The 19463-nt window shown below is 31.5% G+C and overlaps 1 protein-coding gene across 1 annotated transcript in view; it reads left to right on the forward strand.

Moving 5' to 3' along the window:
- LOC140448106 (pickpocket protein 28-like) overlaps positions 1-19463 on the forward strand; it is a 41556-nt gene that overhangs the window by 12937 nt on the left and 9156 nt on the right. Inside the window, exons 4-7 of the mRNA XM_072541174.1 lie at positions 560-708; positions 6912-7116; positions 11479-11532; positions 16683-16899. Coding sequence (XP_072397275.1) covers positions 560-708; positions 6912-7116; positions 11479-11532; positions 16683-16899 — 625 coding nt within the window. The remainder of the gene's footprint in view (positions 1-559; positions 709-6911; positions 7117-11478; positions 11533-16682; positions 16900-19463) is intronic.

The following is a 19463-nucleotide window of genomic DNA, read 5'->3' on the forward strand; positions in this document are numbered from 1 at the left end:
AATTTTTAACGGCGAATGCTTGTATAGAAGTGTAACTTCCACCGGCAGTCCCACTGGACTGCCATACCCATTTTTTCTTTTTAGAAAGGCATAAAATATTAGTACCTTAATTCATTATTTCATCTGTTATTTGTTAAGTACGTTTGTATGTATGTTTAGTATGTGATATGTCTTCTCAATTTTTAGTATATCTATCTTTTTATCCATTTTATTTTCATTTCTTTTGCTGCGTCTCGTGTCCTTAAGTTGTACCATGATCATCTGATAATATGATACAAAATTTAGGTCAGACAATTTTTTCAATAACATTAGACTTTAATTTACTTATATGTGAAACCTTCGATAACAATGAAACCTTAGTCGATTTACTCCTCCTTTAGTTGCTATATAGCACATGTTTCATTACATATATATTTTTTATAAATATCTGGCTATGGATAAAAACAAATTCGTTTACATCATTCACCAACAAAACAAAATATTTTTATTTTATACATATTATTTTTAATTGAACTTAAGCAAAACAAATAATAATACAATAATTTGAGCTAATTTTTAGATTAGTCGAGGTACGGATCCATTTATGCGTTGCGAATATATAGGAATAGCTTACGATTGCAACAAGATATTTAAACCTGTAATTACCGACGAAGGACTATGTTATACATTTAACATGCTTGACAGAAGTGAAATATTTCAGGAAAATGTGTAAGTATAACTGTAAATAAATATAAATTTACAGTCCATCTAATTTACTTAGTTAGGTTGCACGTCATTATCATTGACAGAGATCGAAGTTGACATAGTTGCCAAAGTATAAAAAAATCCTGAATCCGTTTTAAATCAAATAGGTCACATAATTATTGCAAAAGTGGATTATACAACCAAACAAATTAATATTTAATGTAATCAAATAGAAACAAAACAAGAGTTAAAAAATAATCTTGTTAAAAACAATTTGAGCCGCTTTTATGCGTCGTATAAAGATGTAAAATGGAATACTTAAACAAAAACAACAGTTTTTTCATTACTTTATGCAAAAATATCACCTTCGTTCGATTACAGTTACAGTGTGTTTCGAAAAAATGTTCTTTATAAAACCGATTTATAATGCATTTATACAAATTAAATGAAACATATTCTTGTGTATTTCTTTAAGTTAACATTAATAGAAATCTTTAAATATTATTTCTACGCGTTTATAATAAAATATGTCTAGTGGCTGTAATGCCAGTGTACTCGGCAAAGTGATTCTAAAAAAGAACACACCTACCGCCTAAATATATCGTGTTGGTATCATGTGACCTCACGGGCTATGACGTGCAACGGTAAGTAAATTAGATGAAGTATAAGTGATTTTGCTTTTGCGAAAGCGAAGTCTTTCTTGTCAGATCCTGAGTGTATTCCACCTACTCTTCTTAAATTTTTAGTTTTGTACTATCACATCCACTTCATATTCTATTTAATGAATCTCTTGCATCAGAAATACAAACCATTATGTAATAGTTCAATTACAAAATTATTTGAGGAAATAATAGCTAATACCTTCAGATCAACATTAGGTTTGCCTGTGAAGGAGGAACAGTTTGGTTTTTTAAAGCTGAGATCGGCGGATTTGAATTTAATTGCATTTTTGTTGACTATCTTTCAGATTCCTTACATCGGGGTGTATATGCCGTTTACACAGATTTTTCCAAGGCGTCCGATATTGTCCATCACAAAATTTTATTAAACAAGCTAAAAATTGCTGATGTTCAGCGAACGTTATTAGAATAGTTAGCTAGTTATATGTTTGAAAGATTTCAAACTGTAAAAGTAAATAATTTTTTATCTAAAAAAAATTTCCAATTACTCTGTAGTTCCACAGAGTTTCGCAGATAATCTAAAGTGTTATTTCTCAATATCATTCTCTGAGGACTGTCTTAAATATCAGGCAGATCTGGCCACACTGGACGAATAGTGTAAGATCAGTAATCTGGATCTTAATATTTCTAAGTGTCACTCCATAATATTTACAATGAAACTAAAGAAAATTGATTTTAAATACAGAATAAAGGGTTCACAGTTTTATTAAGTCACATCTATTCGAGATCTTGGTGTTGTTATGGACTTCACACTCTCATTTGTCAAAAATATTGACATGATAGTTTTTATAGCTCTAGGTATACTTGGATTTATTAAGAGAAAATCATCAGACTTTAAAAGTACTATAGCTATTCGATTATATTATACTGTAGTCATTTTAGATTCCTATTAGAATATTGTTCTTTAGTCTGGAGTCCCTATTATATATGTGATATTCACAGACTTGAGCAAGTGCAGAAAAGGTTTCTAGGGTACCTAGTATATAAAGCAAATATTTTAAAAATTAATGAATATTCTCCAAATAACATCAAAATAACATCAAAAGCAGGAAGTAGCGAAGAAATACACTCCAGGATTGGCCAAGCAAGATCCGCCACCAGACAGCTACACGGACTATTATGGAATAAAAACATAACAAAAGAAAATAAAAGAAGAATCTATAAAACAATAATAGAAAGTATTGGGCTGTACGGCGCCGAACTCTGGGAAATAAACCAAAGAAACAAATCAAAAATTAAGGCCATGGAAATGAACTACTGGAGACGATGTTGCCAGCTCACTAGACTTGATAGGTGAGAAACGAAGATATTCGGAGAGGAATGGAAATCGATCTAGACATAATAGACACAATCGAAGCCAAAAGACTTAACTGGTATGGACACCTTCAGAGAATACCTGAAAATAGATGGCCAAAAAAAATAGAAGAATGGACTCCGCCAACTAGAAGAAAACGAGGTAGACCAAGACGATCCTGGAGAGACGATGTCGACGATGCAATGACCGCCAGAGATTTAACAACTGAAGATTGCTTCGACAGAAAACGCTGGAAATTAGGATGCGAGAAGCGGCGCCAGCTGTAGAAGACTCGCTTGTTATATTATATTATGAATATTCTTACGATTTCTCATCATTGCAAGAGACATTAGAGAGTTATCAAGTGAAAGAGAGAGAATACGGTAACGTTATTTTAGCAATGGAGCATGCGCAGTATGAAAATTGAATAACGCAAATGATTTTAACGTTTACGGGCTCCGTTAACGTACGTCGAATAGCGGGTTTGATATATGGTAACGTTAGCAGCGAATCGCACCAATTCGTCAAGACTCGGGACTCGGTCGGAGATTGAACTTCCTGTTCTGTAATTTTATTTCTGTGCATTAGTTAACACGTGGTTTCTGTTTTCTTGGTTAAGCATCTGCGAGAAAAATAAAACATTTTATTATATCTCATTATACTTATCAATTATGAACAGGGAAATAGTGAAAAATACAAAAAGGCTGCGCTTTACAAGCACTGATGACCTTTTACTAGTAAAAGAAGTGCGAGGAGTCAACCTTCTGGAATGTCCTGTTTTTCAAACCGAAAATACTGTTTGGCTTGCTCAGGCTCTAAGCTATCAAAATTGAACACAGAATGTACATTTTGTATGTTATCATTTAAAATATGGTTTAGTATTAAATCTTTTATAACTTCGTCATTTGCTTCAACTAATATTGCTTGTTCTAAAATGTCTTCCATATTTCTGTAGAAAAAATTTGAAACCCAAAATGTACAAAACCAGACAAAATATATACCTTGGGTGAAAGAAAACAAAAAAAAAATAATTATTTTGCTGTCACATACGACATTTGACTGACAGCTGCCAACTATTAACGTGAAGCACCAATTCGGCCATTTGATAACTCTAAAATTACATATCTGTTAAAACTTATACCGTACAAAAATAGCGTTTACGTGTCAAAATAACGGAATGATAAAATTTTACTTGATAACTCTCTTTTGTCATTACCAACGTTAAAAGTGCGAAGATACCACGCAGACCTAGAATTATCTTCTAAAATCATTAATTGTATGAAAGACTGTCCTTCATTAATTTCTAAAACGCCGGGGAAAGTTCCAGTTATAAATAAAAAATCACATATTATCTTTCATTTTTTGTTTTTTTTTTTTAATTTTTTAGTATTTTGAGTTGTTTTAAAATACATTTTGGATTTTGTTCTGAAGCTATTTTCTTGTGGCATTTTAAACTAATTACTATTTTTATGGGCATAAGCCACATCTGAAGGTTAAAATAAGTTTATTGACGTTTCAATCTCCACTTCTCCACAATCTCCACGGAAATCGTTCTCAAAATACAAACATTAATAAATTAAACAAATTGTGTTTTTTGCTACTTGGTGAAAAATGATATTGCCAATATTGCTGAGTTGCGTTCCTGGGACGACTTTATTATAAGATAGTTCATTCGATTACAAAAAATCAACTTTAACTTGATAATATCCGTCAGAAAAAATCATAGCATGTAATTCGTCTTTAAAAAGACAAACACATGCCATGATGACGCTATAATAGTAACAATCTCCTGTTAGTGATTCCATAGTAAATCACCATAAAAAAACAGGAAAAAAACCTATAAACACCAAATTCTATGTTTTTATATGTTTGTTATTTAAAAAGCATAAATGATATATCCTCAATTTGTTACTGACTTATTAATAGTGGTAGTTTCTTTTTATTAACTTCCTCTTTTAATATAGGTAACCAGATCCTACTGCATTTTGCAGAGGAATTTGCTAAACAATTGGTTATATTTAGCATAATTAGAGCCGTTTCTTTGATTTTGCTCTTTTTACCCTCTGTTTCTTTTATTACTATATTTGAATTATTTCATTGAACCCTATGTTCATTTTCCCATGCGTGTTTACATATTTAAGATCTATCAAATTCTCTATTTTAATATAAGATTGATGTTCACCTATTCTAACATTTAGTGACCTTGACGTTTCAACTAAATAAAACTGATTGTATTCACAAGGTATTTTATAAATACAATTCTTTGTTCTTTCTTGTTCATTGTTAGGTTTAGTTTTAGATAAAATAGATATCAATGTGTTTTTTGTTTTGAATGTTGTTGAAATGTTGAATAATTTTCTATCATTTTAAGTTCTTTCGATAATCCTTTTATGTACGGTTTTTTACTCGTATTATTCCTTGTATATGCTGTAGGATCTCGTTCTAAGCTGTCCTGTCATATTCGTTCGATTGTTAAAAATTCCCTATTTATAAACAATAATCATTTTTTAATAAAACAGATGTTAATAAATGTTTTTCTTCTGAGAACGAATTTTCGTTAGAACAAGCAATTTTGGCTCTATCGAATAAGGATTTAATGATTCCCTTTTTAATATTCATATTGTGATTTGACTTGTAATTTAAATATCTGTTGATATGTGTTGATTTTCCATACACCTGAGTCTCATATCCAATATTGTTCTTAGAGATTAAAACATCCAGGAAAGGTAGTGTGTTATTATATTCCTTTTCCATGGTAAATGTATTATTTCTTCTTTATCGTTTATATCACTCAGGGATGTGTCCAACAACTCTGATCCATAAGGCGATATTGAGAATACATCATCTTCATATCTCCACCATACTGTGGGTTTTAAATTTTGTTTAGAAATAATATTTGTTTCCAAATCTTCCATAAATATATCGGCTAATAATGGAGATAAACTAGAGCCCATTGCTAGACCAAAATTTTGTTGATAGAATTCATTATTTAGTTGAAAATATGTACTACCAGTACATAATGTTAATAACTCCATTATAGCTGATTCTATTTTTTCGTAGTTGCCAATGTATCATCCCTCTGTAATTTTGACTTGATTATATTTAAAATTTATTAATGGCACATTTTGTAAATTAACTAAATATGTCAAAACTTTCTAAAATATTATTTAAATTAAATTCAATATATGATATATTTTTTTAAAATGTTAATTTTTTATAAATGTGTCATTTTTATTTGCAAATGGTTGTATACTATTTATTAAAAATTTTGACAGTTTACTACAAGGAGAATTCATGGTACTACAAATAGGTCTAAGTGGTATATTCGCTTTATGAACTTTTTATACCTATTCCATAAAAATGACGGGTTTTACTGTAATAAGGTGTGATTAATATTCTTTGATAATTTGTTAAACAATCTTTAAACTTGAATACAGTTCTATATATTCTGTTTTCCATCGGCTTTGTTGGTTCTTTTGTTAATTTCGTAAATTAAGGTCTGTTTGTTATGAGATCTTTAATTTTGTTTTCATATTGAATTTTATCCATTATCACAGTTGTATTTTCCTTGTCTGTAGAAAGGAAGTTAAAGTTGGTTTCATGTAATCGAATGAACTATCTTACAATAAAGTCGTCCCAGGTACGCAACTCAGCAATATTGGCAATATCATTTTAAAGTCGTCTACTTTAAAATGTATAATAACATATGTCTGAATTGTCAATATAAATGATTTAAATAAAATTAAAGAAGAATTTTTCACCAAGTACCAAAAAACAAAATTTGTTTAATTTATTAATGTTTGTATTTTGACAACGATTTCCGAAGTACAAATTATGTCAATAAACCTATTTTAACCTTCAATTGTGGCTTATGCCCATTAAAATAGTAATTATTTTAGATTTTATTTTGTATCTGTGAAGTTTGCTTAGGTTTTGATCTATTTGTAACCAGTGGCAGCATATTTGTGCTAAACAAATGAACAGTTAAATTAATTAGTTTAATTTCTTTACGTAAAAATTATTATTTAGTTAGTATTGATGGTATAGGTTGGAATTTTTACAATTGTATCTAAAAGTAAACTAAGATTGTTGGTAAATAAATAAAAATAAAAATAAAAAAAATATTAACATTGTATTTCATATTGCTTTCATGCCTTCGGCTCTAGTGATAGTTTTTCGTTTTTCCGTTTCTTTAGTTTTAATAAACGTATATTATTTTAATTCCTAATGAATCTTTGTTCTGGTTTTTTAAGATATTATTATCAGAACTACTTTAAAGCTGATAGATTAACCAAGAATAACTGGACTATGGCTAAAGGTTACGCCGAAACTGCAGGACTTTATCCATATCCGAGAAGAGCTCTTCTTTCTGGTGCAAAAAATTCTCTTTCAATTTCCCTAATAATGGCAAAGAGAAATCTTGATCATAGCTGTAAAAAGTCACTTCAAGGATTTAGGGTAAGCTATATAAGGTATATGCAGGTAATATCGCCACATTAAGAACATTTGTCGGTATTTGTGGCCAAATATGTCTTTTAAAAAGTAACTGTTATTACAGTTATATGGGTTATCTAAATATATATTTGTTTTATAATCTCTCAAAAATTGATAAAAATACGATATTTATGACGTAATTAAAAAAATACTGCTATTGGCCATATTACCAATATGGTGTCGCCAATATGGCCACTCTACAATAAATAAATTTTTATCTTTAACTCTAAAACTTAACACATAAAACAATAAAATAGTTTCAGAATTTTTAACAGTTTTAATCAATGTTAACCAAATAAAGTACAAAATCTTAATATTATCTTATCAATTTTATCTTTGGCTGTGAGACCCATGCACTCTTCGTGGACATAAGTGCTACATAGTCTCATATCTACCATTCTGTCTTCCTTGCATAATTTGCAGAACCAAGATTCTTGTTTTTTTGTTCTCTTTTTCTTAGTAGGCAAGGATTTCTATCTTTTTGTTGAATTGGGTAACTTTCGTAGCATTGACGTGACTTTTTTACCACCTGTAGTATAAGTGTAGGCTTTAATATTTTCTGAATCGCTTATTCTAATGCAGCTACCGAATAAATCTTTAGTAACAACTTGAGCTCGACTATTGATAGCCAGTTTTCTTGACTTTTCGTTATTGTTCTTGATTGCTGCATTTTCAGGAGTTTCGAGCATACTTGTGAATAAAGTATTGTGAATGTTTGAGGAAGCACTCTGATCGTCTTCTGAATAAATAACTTCATCGCTGCTAGAGTCATGCAAACTAAAGGATGCGTCAGAGTTGCTACTATCAGTGTCTAGAAAGGGATTTTTCGGGCGATTTTTCGGTTGAGGGACGACAAGAGTTGCTATTATCAGTGTCCAGACATACTTCGTTTGAGCTATTTTTCGATTGTAATCCCAAAGTAGAATGACAACGGTAATCTTTTTGTTGCATGTCTGAAGTTGGCGGGATACAATCATCTGCTTTATTACCAACGTTAGTTTCTGACAATGGCACATTTTCTTTATCTTCCTGATGTTGGTACGTGACAGTACTATGAGCAAACGATATCTCTGCGATAGCTTCTGGATTAAATGAATAAATTCCTGTTAAAGAAAACCCCGATTTTATATTAGATGATGTCATTGTTTTGTCCCAAATAATCGAAAAAATTGCCCCGAATCTCTGTTTGTTTAGTAATAACACAATCCCTATGGATAGAATAATATTTCATAACTTTATCATCCCAGTAACATTTAAAAACTCTAAATACAGCGTTGTCCATTGGTTGTAGCTCGTGAGTAGTATTACTAGGTAAACAGTATAAAGTAATTTCGTATCTCCCGGCAGTATCTACAATAGTGTGATCCAAGTGACATCTTGCACCATCAAATATGATAATGCACGGACCAGCAGTCTTAAATTTTGCAAAGTGTTGCAGACAAACTGAAAAAGTTTCAATATTCATGCTGTCTTTTGCAGTCATTTGAACAACAGCACCTGGAGTTGGTTGGAGGAATGGTTGGTGTCCACCTTTGTAGCAATACCAAAAACAGTATATGACAAAGATTGTTCAGACTATAGGATAATATCACTAATAAGCCATACCCTCAAAATATTTCTAAAGGTGATTCATGGAAGATTATATAGAAAACTAGAAGATGATATGGATGATACTCAGTTTGGGTTCCGCAAGGGACTGGGAACGAGAGAGGCATTGTTTGCTTTTAATGTCCTCTCTCAAAGATGCTTAGATATGAACCTAGATATTTATTTCTGTTTTATCGACTTCGAGAAGGCATTCGACAGGGTCCGACATGAAAAACTAATAGAAGTACTGAGAAACAAAGATATAGACAGACGAGACTTACGAATCATTATTAATCTGTATTGGAATCAAAAGGCCAATATAAAGATAGAAGAACAAAAGTCCGAAAATATAGATATAAAGAGAGGAGTAAGACAGGGCTGTGTTCTGTCACCATTACTGTTTAACGTGTACATTGAAGCCATATTCCAGGAAGCGATAGCGGTTCTGGGTGATGGAATCTCTGTAAATGGAAGAATAGTAAATAACATAAGATTCGCTGATGACACCGTTATAATGGCTGGAATCGCTACAATAATTGGTAAATAGAATTAACGATTATTGCATTAGATACGGACTAAAAATAAATAAGAGAAAAACTAAATTTATGATTGTCTCAAAAACGCAACATGGAAATGAAAGATTAATGATAGAGCAAACCCAAATAGAAAAAGTAGAGACATATAAATATCTGGGAACCTGGGTTGATGACAAAAATGACCAAAGCAGAGAAATCAAAGTCCGAATTGAAAATGCAAGGCAAGCATTTGTGAAAATGAAGACAATGCTTACCAACAGAGACCTTCAGTTGCATCTCAGATTGAGGGCTCTAAGCTGTTACATATTTTCTATTTTACTATACGGAATGGAAGCTTGGACATTGAAGAAACAACACATAAGAAAAATAGAAGCGTTCGAAATGTGGTGTTACAGAAGAATATTAAAAATTCAGTGGGTTCAAAGGATTACCAATGCTGAGGTACTACGACGTCTAAATAAGGAGTAAGAAATTATAAACAGCATAAAAAGAAGAAAACTAGAATATTTGGGTCACATAACCAGAGGAGAAAAATATGAGCTGCTGAGAATTATTATGCAAGGAAGGATTCAAGGAAGAAGAAGCATAGGAAGAAGACGCATCTCCTGGCTGAAGAACCTTAGAGAATGGTTTAACTGTAGTTCACTACAACTTTTCAGAGCAGCAGCCAACAAAGTGACCATAGCCGTTATGATATCCAACCTCTGATAGGAGATGGAACTTTAAGAAGAAGACCTGGAGTTAATGAGTTAACCCATTTTGGCTTACTACGTTTACCCTTAAAAAGCACCATTGGAGGGATTGCTGTACCAAGAGCGTTACCACAAGAAACGATGGTAACACTTTCTCATTGTTCGTTTGCAACAACATGTACTCTTCTTGCACCTTTTTGTGCCAAAATTGCTGATGCTGAATTGTTAACCCCGTTCGGGTTTATTGATTATGTCATGTCCATTTCTCTTAAAATAACTTTCAGCTTCGTAAAATGATCTTTTACAATGAATTTATTAAGCTTTTGTGCCCTAGCCGGATTTAAGTTTTGTACTTGCCTAGGCCTGATTTGAGAATTTCGTTTGATAAAACCACGTAGTCAATCACGACCAGCTATTCCTTTTCTTTCTTGAAAAGGATTTGGGAATTTATTGGGTTCCGTATACCGGTATACACACTTACAAAGTACTCAATTAAGTACCCAGTAAGTGGATATCCAATTTGCGAAAGACGGATAATACGTTGAACTAATTCTGCTTCTTGGGCATTTGTAAGTATAGTTTTTCGCCCTAGACAAGACTTTATTTACTTTCTCTCTTCTAAATATCGCCGAAGTATCCGCGTTGAGATGTGTACGACTAGCTGTGTTAACTGCGGTTTCATTTTCCACCACTCTTAAAGCTGCTGACAAATTTTTTTTGGTCCAGTTGCCTCGTAGGCACCTGGACTGATACTGAGGCATTTTTGATTTCTGTAACAAAAGAAATTATATCAATATAGCAAGCAAAATATTTATTGTAAAGTAATATGGCCACAGGAAGATAAATATGACCGTGGCCATATAACCCTACTTTTCATCTAGCCATATTACTCAACACTGTATTTTGATATTTATCTACGAAAAAATGTAATAAATCAAAAACTATACACTAAAATAAGAACACGTACACGATTATTACGTGTAAGTACTACTACGAAACATGTAAGTACAATTAATATAATAAAAACTGACCTATTAGAACGAGTTATGATTTTTTTAAAAATTATGGAATTAATAACCAGCTTCTACAATGGCGCCTTTTCAACAATGATGTATTGTGCTGACGTATAGTGAATGTGGGACCATCTGTTTAACACATTTCGACACTAAATTTGTATTTCTCTGCTAGTATCAAGATTTCTATCGTTTAAACATAAAAATAGTAGGAAATTTGTAAGACGGCCATATTACCTACATCTACCTTATGTAATAATAAATTTAATAAATAATATCAGAAACGCTTTTCATATTAATTTGTAAACAAATAAATATTTAATGCACTACTTTTGATCATTCATAAATAAACTAACTTGCATTACGTTTAATGTCATATTTATTATTATTGCCGAACACAAATTCAATATCGAAATATCTATCAAAATTAATGTAACTCATATTTTATTATTCCTCAACCTATACCTACATTCTGCTTAATATTTATTTTTATTTTAGGTCTCTCTTCATATTCCGTCAAGAATCCCACGACCCAGTCAGGAATATTTTAGGGTAAATTCATTTTTTACTAGTCCACAATAGCCATAAAGTTTTAGTAGCTGGGATTTTATTATTATTATGTATATTCTTAAAGAAAAACTGGAACGTGTTCTATCATAGCAATATGGTTATATGTTTATATATGGATAATATTCTTAATATGAAATATTTACTTTTCCAGTAATCAAAAAGTAGTTTAAAAATTTTTAAAAGATATTGGTTATTATAACCAAAGTAATAAAATAGAAAAGCGCCATAAAAAATACTGAATATCTTCTGAAACTGTATTTCGTTGTCACTTTTGTTTCATCAAATGTTTTTTTTGAAAAAATCCTGTAATAATGTTTATAACAAACAATGTATAAAAGTGAAGGTACTACTAGTTAAATTTTGCAAAAAGAATTAATTTGGGACCCCAAAAAGATGCAAAAAAGTTTACCACCTTTACCCTCGGGCTTCCTCCTAAAACCCCCTCGCAGGTGGTAAAAACGCAAAAAAATCGATTTACCAAGAATCTGTACACCGTATAAAAGAATGTTTCAAATAAAAAATGTACCTGAGATAATTTTAAACAAAAATGTTTATAAGCATTTTTTGTGTAGAATGTACCATTCTCTTAGAAACAGCGCTTGAAGCGACCGTCGATTTTGCATGTCAGTTACGCGCGCTAAATCAATGTTCAATAAAAGTTGTATCAGCCCGACGGTAAAAATTCGATATCTTTTGATTCAAGTGACCTATTGACAAAAATCTAGAAGCGTTTTAAAGGTAAAGAGTTCAGCTTTCGTATGCAATTTTTGTGTTTTGCCGCAAATAAATTTAGATGGTATACAGGTGTTAAATAAATAAACATGACGCGATTTTTGCAATTTTTTACGATTGTCACGAGATCAACGTAATATATCCCTTTCATTGACTGGCAACTATAAAGTTTTGATTACTAGAGCCTAACCTTTAAAACCTATCGCATAAAATTTAAAACTTCTGCAATAAACTACACCCAAAACTGTCTTCTTTATTGCATTTCCAGTGACGTGTGATCGTTTGTAAGAAAAAAAACATTGAATTCTGCGTTTTTTATTCATGCTTTAAATGCCTCATATTTGTTTCCACAACTTAAAATTGAAATTTCATGTCATAGGTTTTAAAGATTGATTTCTAAAAAAATGGAAATTTCACTACAATTGGTCAATGAAAGTGATCAATTTTATTGATCCCACGAGAATCGTAAAAAATGGCAAAAATCGTGCCACTTTAATTTATTTAACACCTTTATAAAAACTCAGTTTTATATCGGCAAAATACAAAAAACTGCATACGAAAGCTGTACTCTTTACCTTTAAAACGCATCTTAATTTGTGTCAATAGAACATTTGGATTAAAAGATATCGAATTTTTAAAGACCGCTGATACAAATGTTTTTGAACATTGATTTCGCACGCGTAACTGACATGAAAAATCAACGGTCGTTTCAAGCGTTGTTTCTAAGAGAACGGTTCATGCTACACAAAAAAGCTTATAAACATTTTTGTTTAAAATTGTCTCAGCTACATTTTTTATTTAAAACTTTTTTTTTTCTGCAGTGTACAGATTCTTGGTAAATCGATTTTTTAACATTTTTACCCCCCTGAGAGGGAGATTTTCGAAGAAAGCCCGGGGGTAAAAGTAGTAAACTTTCATGTATCTTTTTTGGGGTACCAAAATTAATATTCTCTGCAAAATTCAGCTTATTCGTATGATTTTTAGGGGTCATATCTCTGACGACTGGACTAAATGAGTTTAGCAGGAACAAATAAAAGAATATTTTAACAACTAATCATATGTATTATACGTAAAGTAATGAATTTAATGTAAACCAAAAAGCAAATCTTGTCTAAAGCTGTACAACAATATGAAAAAAATAATATGGCAAAATATATGGTGCCTGCACCTGTCATCTCCCCTTACCTGTTGAGCTTTTGACTTCTTTTCTGCGCCGGTTCTTCTACGAACAGCTTGTTGGTATGCCATAATGGCGACTTGCAATGAATACTTACATCATGCCGTAATTCATCAATTTGCCGGTACGCACTTTTAGTGCTGTTAATAACTAGTAAATATAATTGTTGTTATAATAAGTATGTAATATTTTTACCTAACAATGTTTTTTGTTTTAAACTACACTGGTTTCTCAGACACGTGCTTTGTGTTTATTTGTATTTTTACTTGTGTAAACTTGCAAATATTTGCCAGGCGGCTGTTTTTCCAACCTTCCAAGCTTCATTTACCAACTAAAGCTAATTTTTTAATTCAAATATACTTGTTAAATCTGATTTTTTATTATTAATTAAGTGATTACATTCATACTAGACCAATTCTTTTGACACTGGTAGCTGTTATTACCATCGATATTGTATTACTGGTTATGTAAGTAATTTTTTCATTATTATTCTCCTTTATTTCAACATGAGAGGTCATTTTTTGGCCATCTCGTTTTATTTAAAGAGCTTCACTAATCCTTCTAAAATAGTATTACTCTTACAAATTTGGACTGATGCTGTTTTGTAATCACAAAACGAAACGTTTCCTCTAATGTATGGAATAGCTTTGTTTCTTTTCTCCTCTTATCTGAGTGAGACGTCTAATAGTTACAGTGTGAAAGGTTACCAACTTTTCCAACGATTTTTTTTGTTTTTTGTTTTTGTGTTTAGATCTAAACTTGTTTAATTTGTTTGACTTGTATTATATGCCTTATTAGCGAAAACGTTTATTTCTTGTTTGAACCTGTTTAAATGTTTTGTGCGAACAGCAACACATTTTTTCACATACGTTTTGTTATTAATGTAAATTAATGGCTTAGTATTATTTTAAGTTTATTGCGGTACTGTACCTGATTATAAGTTCGGCTGTAGGTTTTTGTATTGTCTCCTGATTAAAACTTGCATTAAAAAAATTATGACACCAGAAGAAGTAACACAAGCTGTTGCTTTGCAGGATGATGGGTGGAGCATTCGTTACATCGCAAATGCTTTAAGAATTTCTTGAAGTACATTGTTTGATGCAATACAAAGATTTTGGGAAACAGGATAATACACCAGGAGGCCAGGTTAAGGTAGACAAAGAACCACAAGTCAAGTTGAAGTACGCTTTCTAAGGTTACAAGCGTTGCGCGATCGTACATTATCAGCACCAGTACTTATTCAACGATTAAATAATGTCCATAGAAACCCAGTTTCCGTTTATAGCGTTTAAAGACGCTTAAATGAATATGGATTAACGTCCAGAATACCTGTTATAGGACCTCTATTAACAGCAGATCATCGGAGCCGACGCTTACTCTTCGCTCACGAACATCTTAATTGGGGTGTTACGATTGGAGTGCCGTGCTTTTCACGGATGAATTAAGATTTAGCAGATCCTCATCAGATGAGCGGCCTAGAATATGGAGAAGAGCTGGCGAACGTTATCAGCAATGTTGTTTTACTTCGAGAGTTCAATTTGGTGGAGGTGGTATAATGGTGTGGGCAGGCATTTCCCTACAGAACTTGTTACAATTCAAAGGGGGAATTTGAACGCTCAACGGTATATTCAGCAATGTTTGAAAGATCATGTAGTGCCATTTGCCCCATTAATAGGAGAAAACTTTCGTCTGATGCAAGATAATGCCCGTAGGCACATCGCAAGAATAACACCCTATTACTTGGATGAAGTTGGGATTCGTTTATTACGATGGCCCCCAATGAGTGCAGACTTAAATCCAATAGAGCATGCATGGGTAAGCTTTCGCAAATCTTTATTTGCTTCATCAGGGTGCTACAATAAGAAAAATCATTACGAATTACAGAAAAAATTATTTTATATCTTACACTAATTGAGGATAGTTCATAGAAAATTTGGATAAAAAACTCATCTGGCTTCTACAAATAATAGCAAAAACTATCCAAAAAATTTTTTGTTTTAAAAAACGTTTTTAAACAATACGAACAATTTACACAGTGAAAAATGACTGTGGTTTGGAGTTAATTAAGATATTTATAGAACTTTAAGAATGGAAAATAGAAATAATCCTTAGAGAATAATATTATATTCTCAATATTTTTACGATATACAAAATATCTCTTAATGAAATAGAATAAAATTTAGTTATTGTGAAATAATATGAAAAAGAAATGTTCATATGGAAAAGATATAGATTTTAACTCACCGGTCAGATAATGGAATAAATCTTACATAAAGAACAAAATAATAAATAACTAAATAAAAATAATTTTCTTCCCAAAATAATCCATCTCCTTAAAAACCTAAAATATTTTTTCCGATAAAATTCACATACCGCCGCCAGCTGTTCACAATCAACCTATCCCTCAATCGCTCGAAGTGAAGTCTTTCAGACGCACAGCTCTCTCGAAGTATTAGGATTACGATAGCACAAACCAAAATTTTGGGTGCTCTATAAACTCTATATGGTAAATACAGGAACTGAAACTTCCTTATTCCGTGCGGCGAGTAATGAGACCTCGGTAGGTAAATATATATTGCCTACCTCGTAGTAATCATAAATTAATATTTATTAAATATAAACCAATAATTAAACGGTTTCGGTGTAAATGACGTGACGGTGCGTTACAATTTCCCAAATAAAATACTAAAATATAATGCAATGAAAAATAATTACATGTTAATAAACAGGCGTAATCTCATTCTACGAGTACATACATGAGTAAAGACTTTTCGCGAAAGTATTTTATCAAAAATAGTACTATGAAACAAGCTTATTCAAAAGACAAGAAAAGATCAATAAAAAAAAAGGGAAAAGAGAAGCGTATGGGAAGATTGACAAAGAAGTATCATTGAGGACTGGAAATAAAAAGCATTCGATAGAAGTTAATTCAATTTAAATAATTAAAATAAAGATATTTTTAGACCTAGGTCTCCAAGGTCTATCGATCTTTATAAATAATACATTATAATTTATATAGGTTCACAGTGTCCATTTCATTTTTCGTATTTTGCTCTTTAGTAACCCTACGTTTGTCTTTGTCAATTTTTGACAAAATTCTTTAAAAATAAAATTATTCAAATATTTTAGCACAAAGTCTTTCGCTCTTGAATATTGAAATGGTGTATGCTGTGGAAAATAGATTTAGAACCTTTTTATATTACTGTTTTAAACATGATTTTAGGTTCCTTTAAACGAAGTTGTTCTTGCCTCTATTCGCCCAGACATGATAACCACAGACAGCTCAGTGCAACTGTACAATCCATATAAGAGAGAATGCTTCTTTCCAACTGAAAAGAAATTAAGGTATTTTAAGTTATATACAGGCAAAAACTGTCAACTGGAGTGTCTAACTAACTACACATTATACCACTGTGGATGTGTGAACTATTTTATGCCAAGTAAGTTACCTATATAACATTTACATTATAAAAAATCTTACATAGGATTATTAATACATATTATGTATGCAGGGCTGCTGCAATTGAATAGTTTACGCCCTTATGTATCTAGTAGCCATATCTAGTGGTACATATTATTATTGTTTGAATTTTTACAAGTACATTTTACGTCAACATGACGTTTATTACCAGCGGCGGCCCCAGTATAGTTTTATTAAAATTAAAAAATCAAAATAAAATAAATCTATTTTACAAAATCTAAGAAAATGGAAATTATAGAAAGAATTTTTTTTAAATAAAATATATTATGTTTTTAATAACGAAAATAAGGAAGTCGAGGTTAAAAATATTGATTCTATTTTAAATCTATATCATGAATAATGATAAACAATAGCAAATTAATATTTTGTGGAAGTTTCGTTATTATTAATACTAATTTGCAATCTACTGTTCATAGATAGTATTAACCTCATCATATTATATTCAACAAACTCCTCCCATGCCAGCTCAATTGCTTTCCATATTTAAATTCTATTCCGTGACCTAAGGTTTCTTTCATTTAATTTTTTTGTCAATTCTGTCCACTCATTTTCGATGGTGTTAAGGTCTGGACTCCGGGAAGTCCACGAAGGAATATTAACCTTAAGAAGTTTCTTGCAACTATTCTCAAATAATGTAGTCTACTCGCATGCACCAGGAAATTGTCATGTTGCAAGATGAAGTTGTTATTGAGGAATCTCTGGACTACTGATGGCAACAATATGTTTTCAAGAATAGGTTTGTAATATAATTTTGTTCATTTTTCTTTTATATTATTAGAACAAACGTCTTTAGCACTTATCCATAACTATACGTTGCCAGGAATCCTCCACTATTTCTTAAATAATGACTATACCGTTTATCAAACCTATGATTTCTCTGCATTTAAACTCTTTTTTGATCATTGCTATATGATTGAAACACGTTTTCATCGAAAAATGCAACGTTTATTTGAAAGCTACATGTTGGCAAACACAGCTTATTATTGCACTAGTGGTTTCTTTGACTTTGACCAGATCTCATTTTAGCAATAGCAGTAAAATTAGACATTTGATTAAATATTTGTAAATTATTTTATTTTTTTATTTGCACATCCGTAGGTACATTCTTCGATCTTTACTTTATTGAAATGCTAATTCGCTCTAAGTAGGGGTAAGATCACCATCGTAATTTTTTGTTTATCTTCTACCGATCATCTTTATTATTCAACTAGTGAGTGGGCACGTCGCCTTACAACAGGAGATCTAATCAATAGCCATCTGCAGTAACTCCATTCAATTGTTTCTGACTTCCTCCTTTTTTATAGTATCTCCCTTAACCCTTTAAGTTGGCAACGTATGTTATAATATACATAATATTTCAAATTTTTTATTTGACAATCAATATTATTTGAAACCAGTTCTTGGCACTGTATAGCTAAGTATACACTACCGTATATAGCCGACTGGAAATCGGCCCGAAAATTCTTAACTTCGCGCATTTAGTTCTGACGGTATTGATAGAGTCTCGACAAAATGGCTGAGGAAGCGTATTGTTCTTATCAACAAGTGGTAAGCGTTTGTATCAGTTTATTGTTTTTTATTATACAGTGCAAATTTTTGGGTACTTATTTTTGAAGCATTATACTATATATGTATAAACAAATTTTTGGTGTACTGTAAACATTCTTTCAGCAAATCGAATCAAAACTTTTTGTATTGTATAGTATACACCGTCCGATATGACGTATTTTTCAGACTAAAAAAAGGGTAATTGATAAAATAACGGCTCTTTTGCCTCCAGTTGGTGCTAAAAACGACCCAGAAAGTAGTAGTGATGACAAACAAGAGGTATTATCTCGTAATTTTTTGAAGGAATTCACAGAAAACTCAGATGATGTTGAAAAAAATATTACTTCTGAAAAATATATAGAAGTAGCTGTAGAAATATTACGTGTTTCAGTCAGTTAACGAAGACTAGCAGCAGCTACTCCCTCAGTAGTGCAAGAATTTTCTCCAGTAGTCCAAAAACAAGCAAGTTCTTGCTTGGAGAAAAAAGATGAGCCTTTCTTCAACTGGATGACTGATGATTTTGAATATGAAGTAACAACAGAACAAAGTAATGATTTTACAAAACCCCAAAACATAAAAACACCTTTGCAATATTTTAAAACCTTTTTTAGTCCAAATATTGTTAAATTAATCGTAGAACAAATTAACCTGTATTCGACACAAACATTTCACAAATGTGTAGACACAAGTAAAGATGAGATGCACGATTTCTTAGCTATCGAAATTTGAATGAGGATTGTTGACATGTCGGCGTACACGGACTATTGGTCTTAAGAGACGGGATATGAACTTATTGCAAATGTAATGTCACTAAAGAGGTATCAAGCAATACGACGCAGCCTACATTTTGTCAACAAGGCAGAGTTGAATATTGACAGATATTTCAAAATAAGGCCTATTTTAGATCGTGTACGAAGAAACTGTCTTACAATTAAATCAGAATCTAGATGTTTAGTGGATGAAATGATGGTCCCA

Source organism: Diabrotica undecimpunctata, chromosome 8 (genome assembly GCF_040954645.1).
Source record: "Diabrotica undecimpunctata isolate CICGRU chromosome 8, icDiaUnde3, whole genome shotgun sequence".
NCBI classification, from domain to species: Eukaryota; Metazoa; Arthropoda; class Insecta; order Coleoptera; family Chrysomelidae; genus Diabrotica; species Diabrotica undecimpunctata.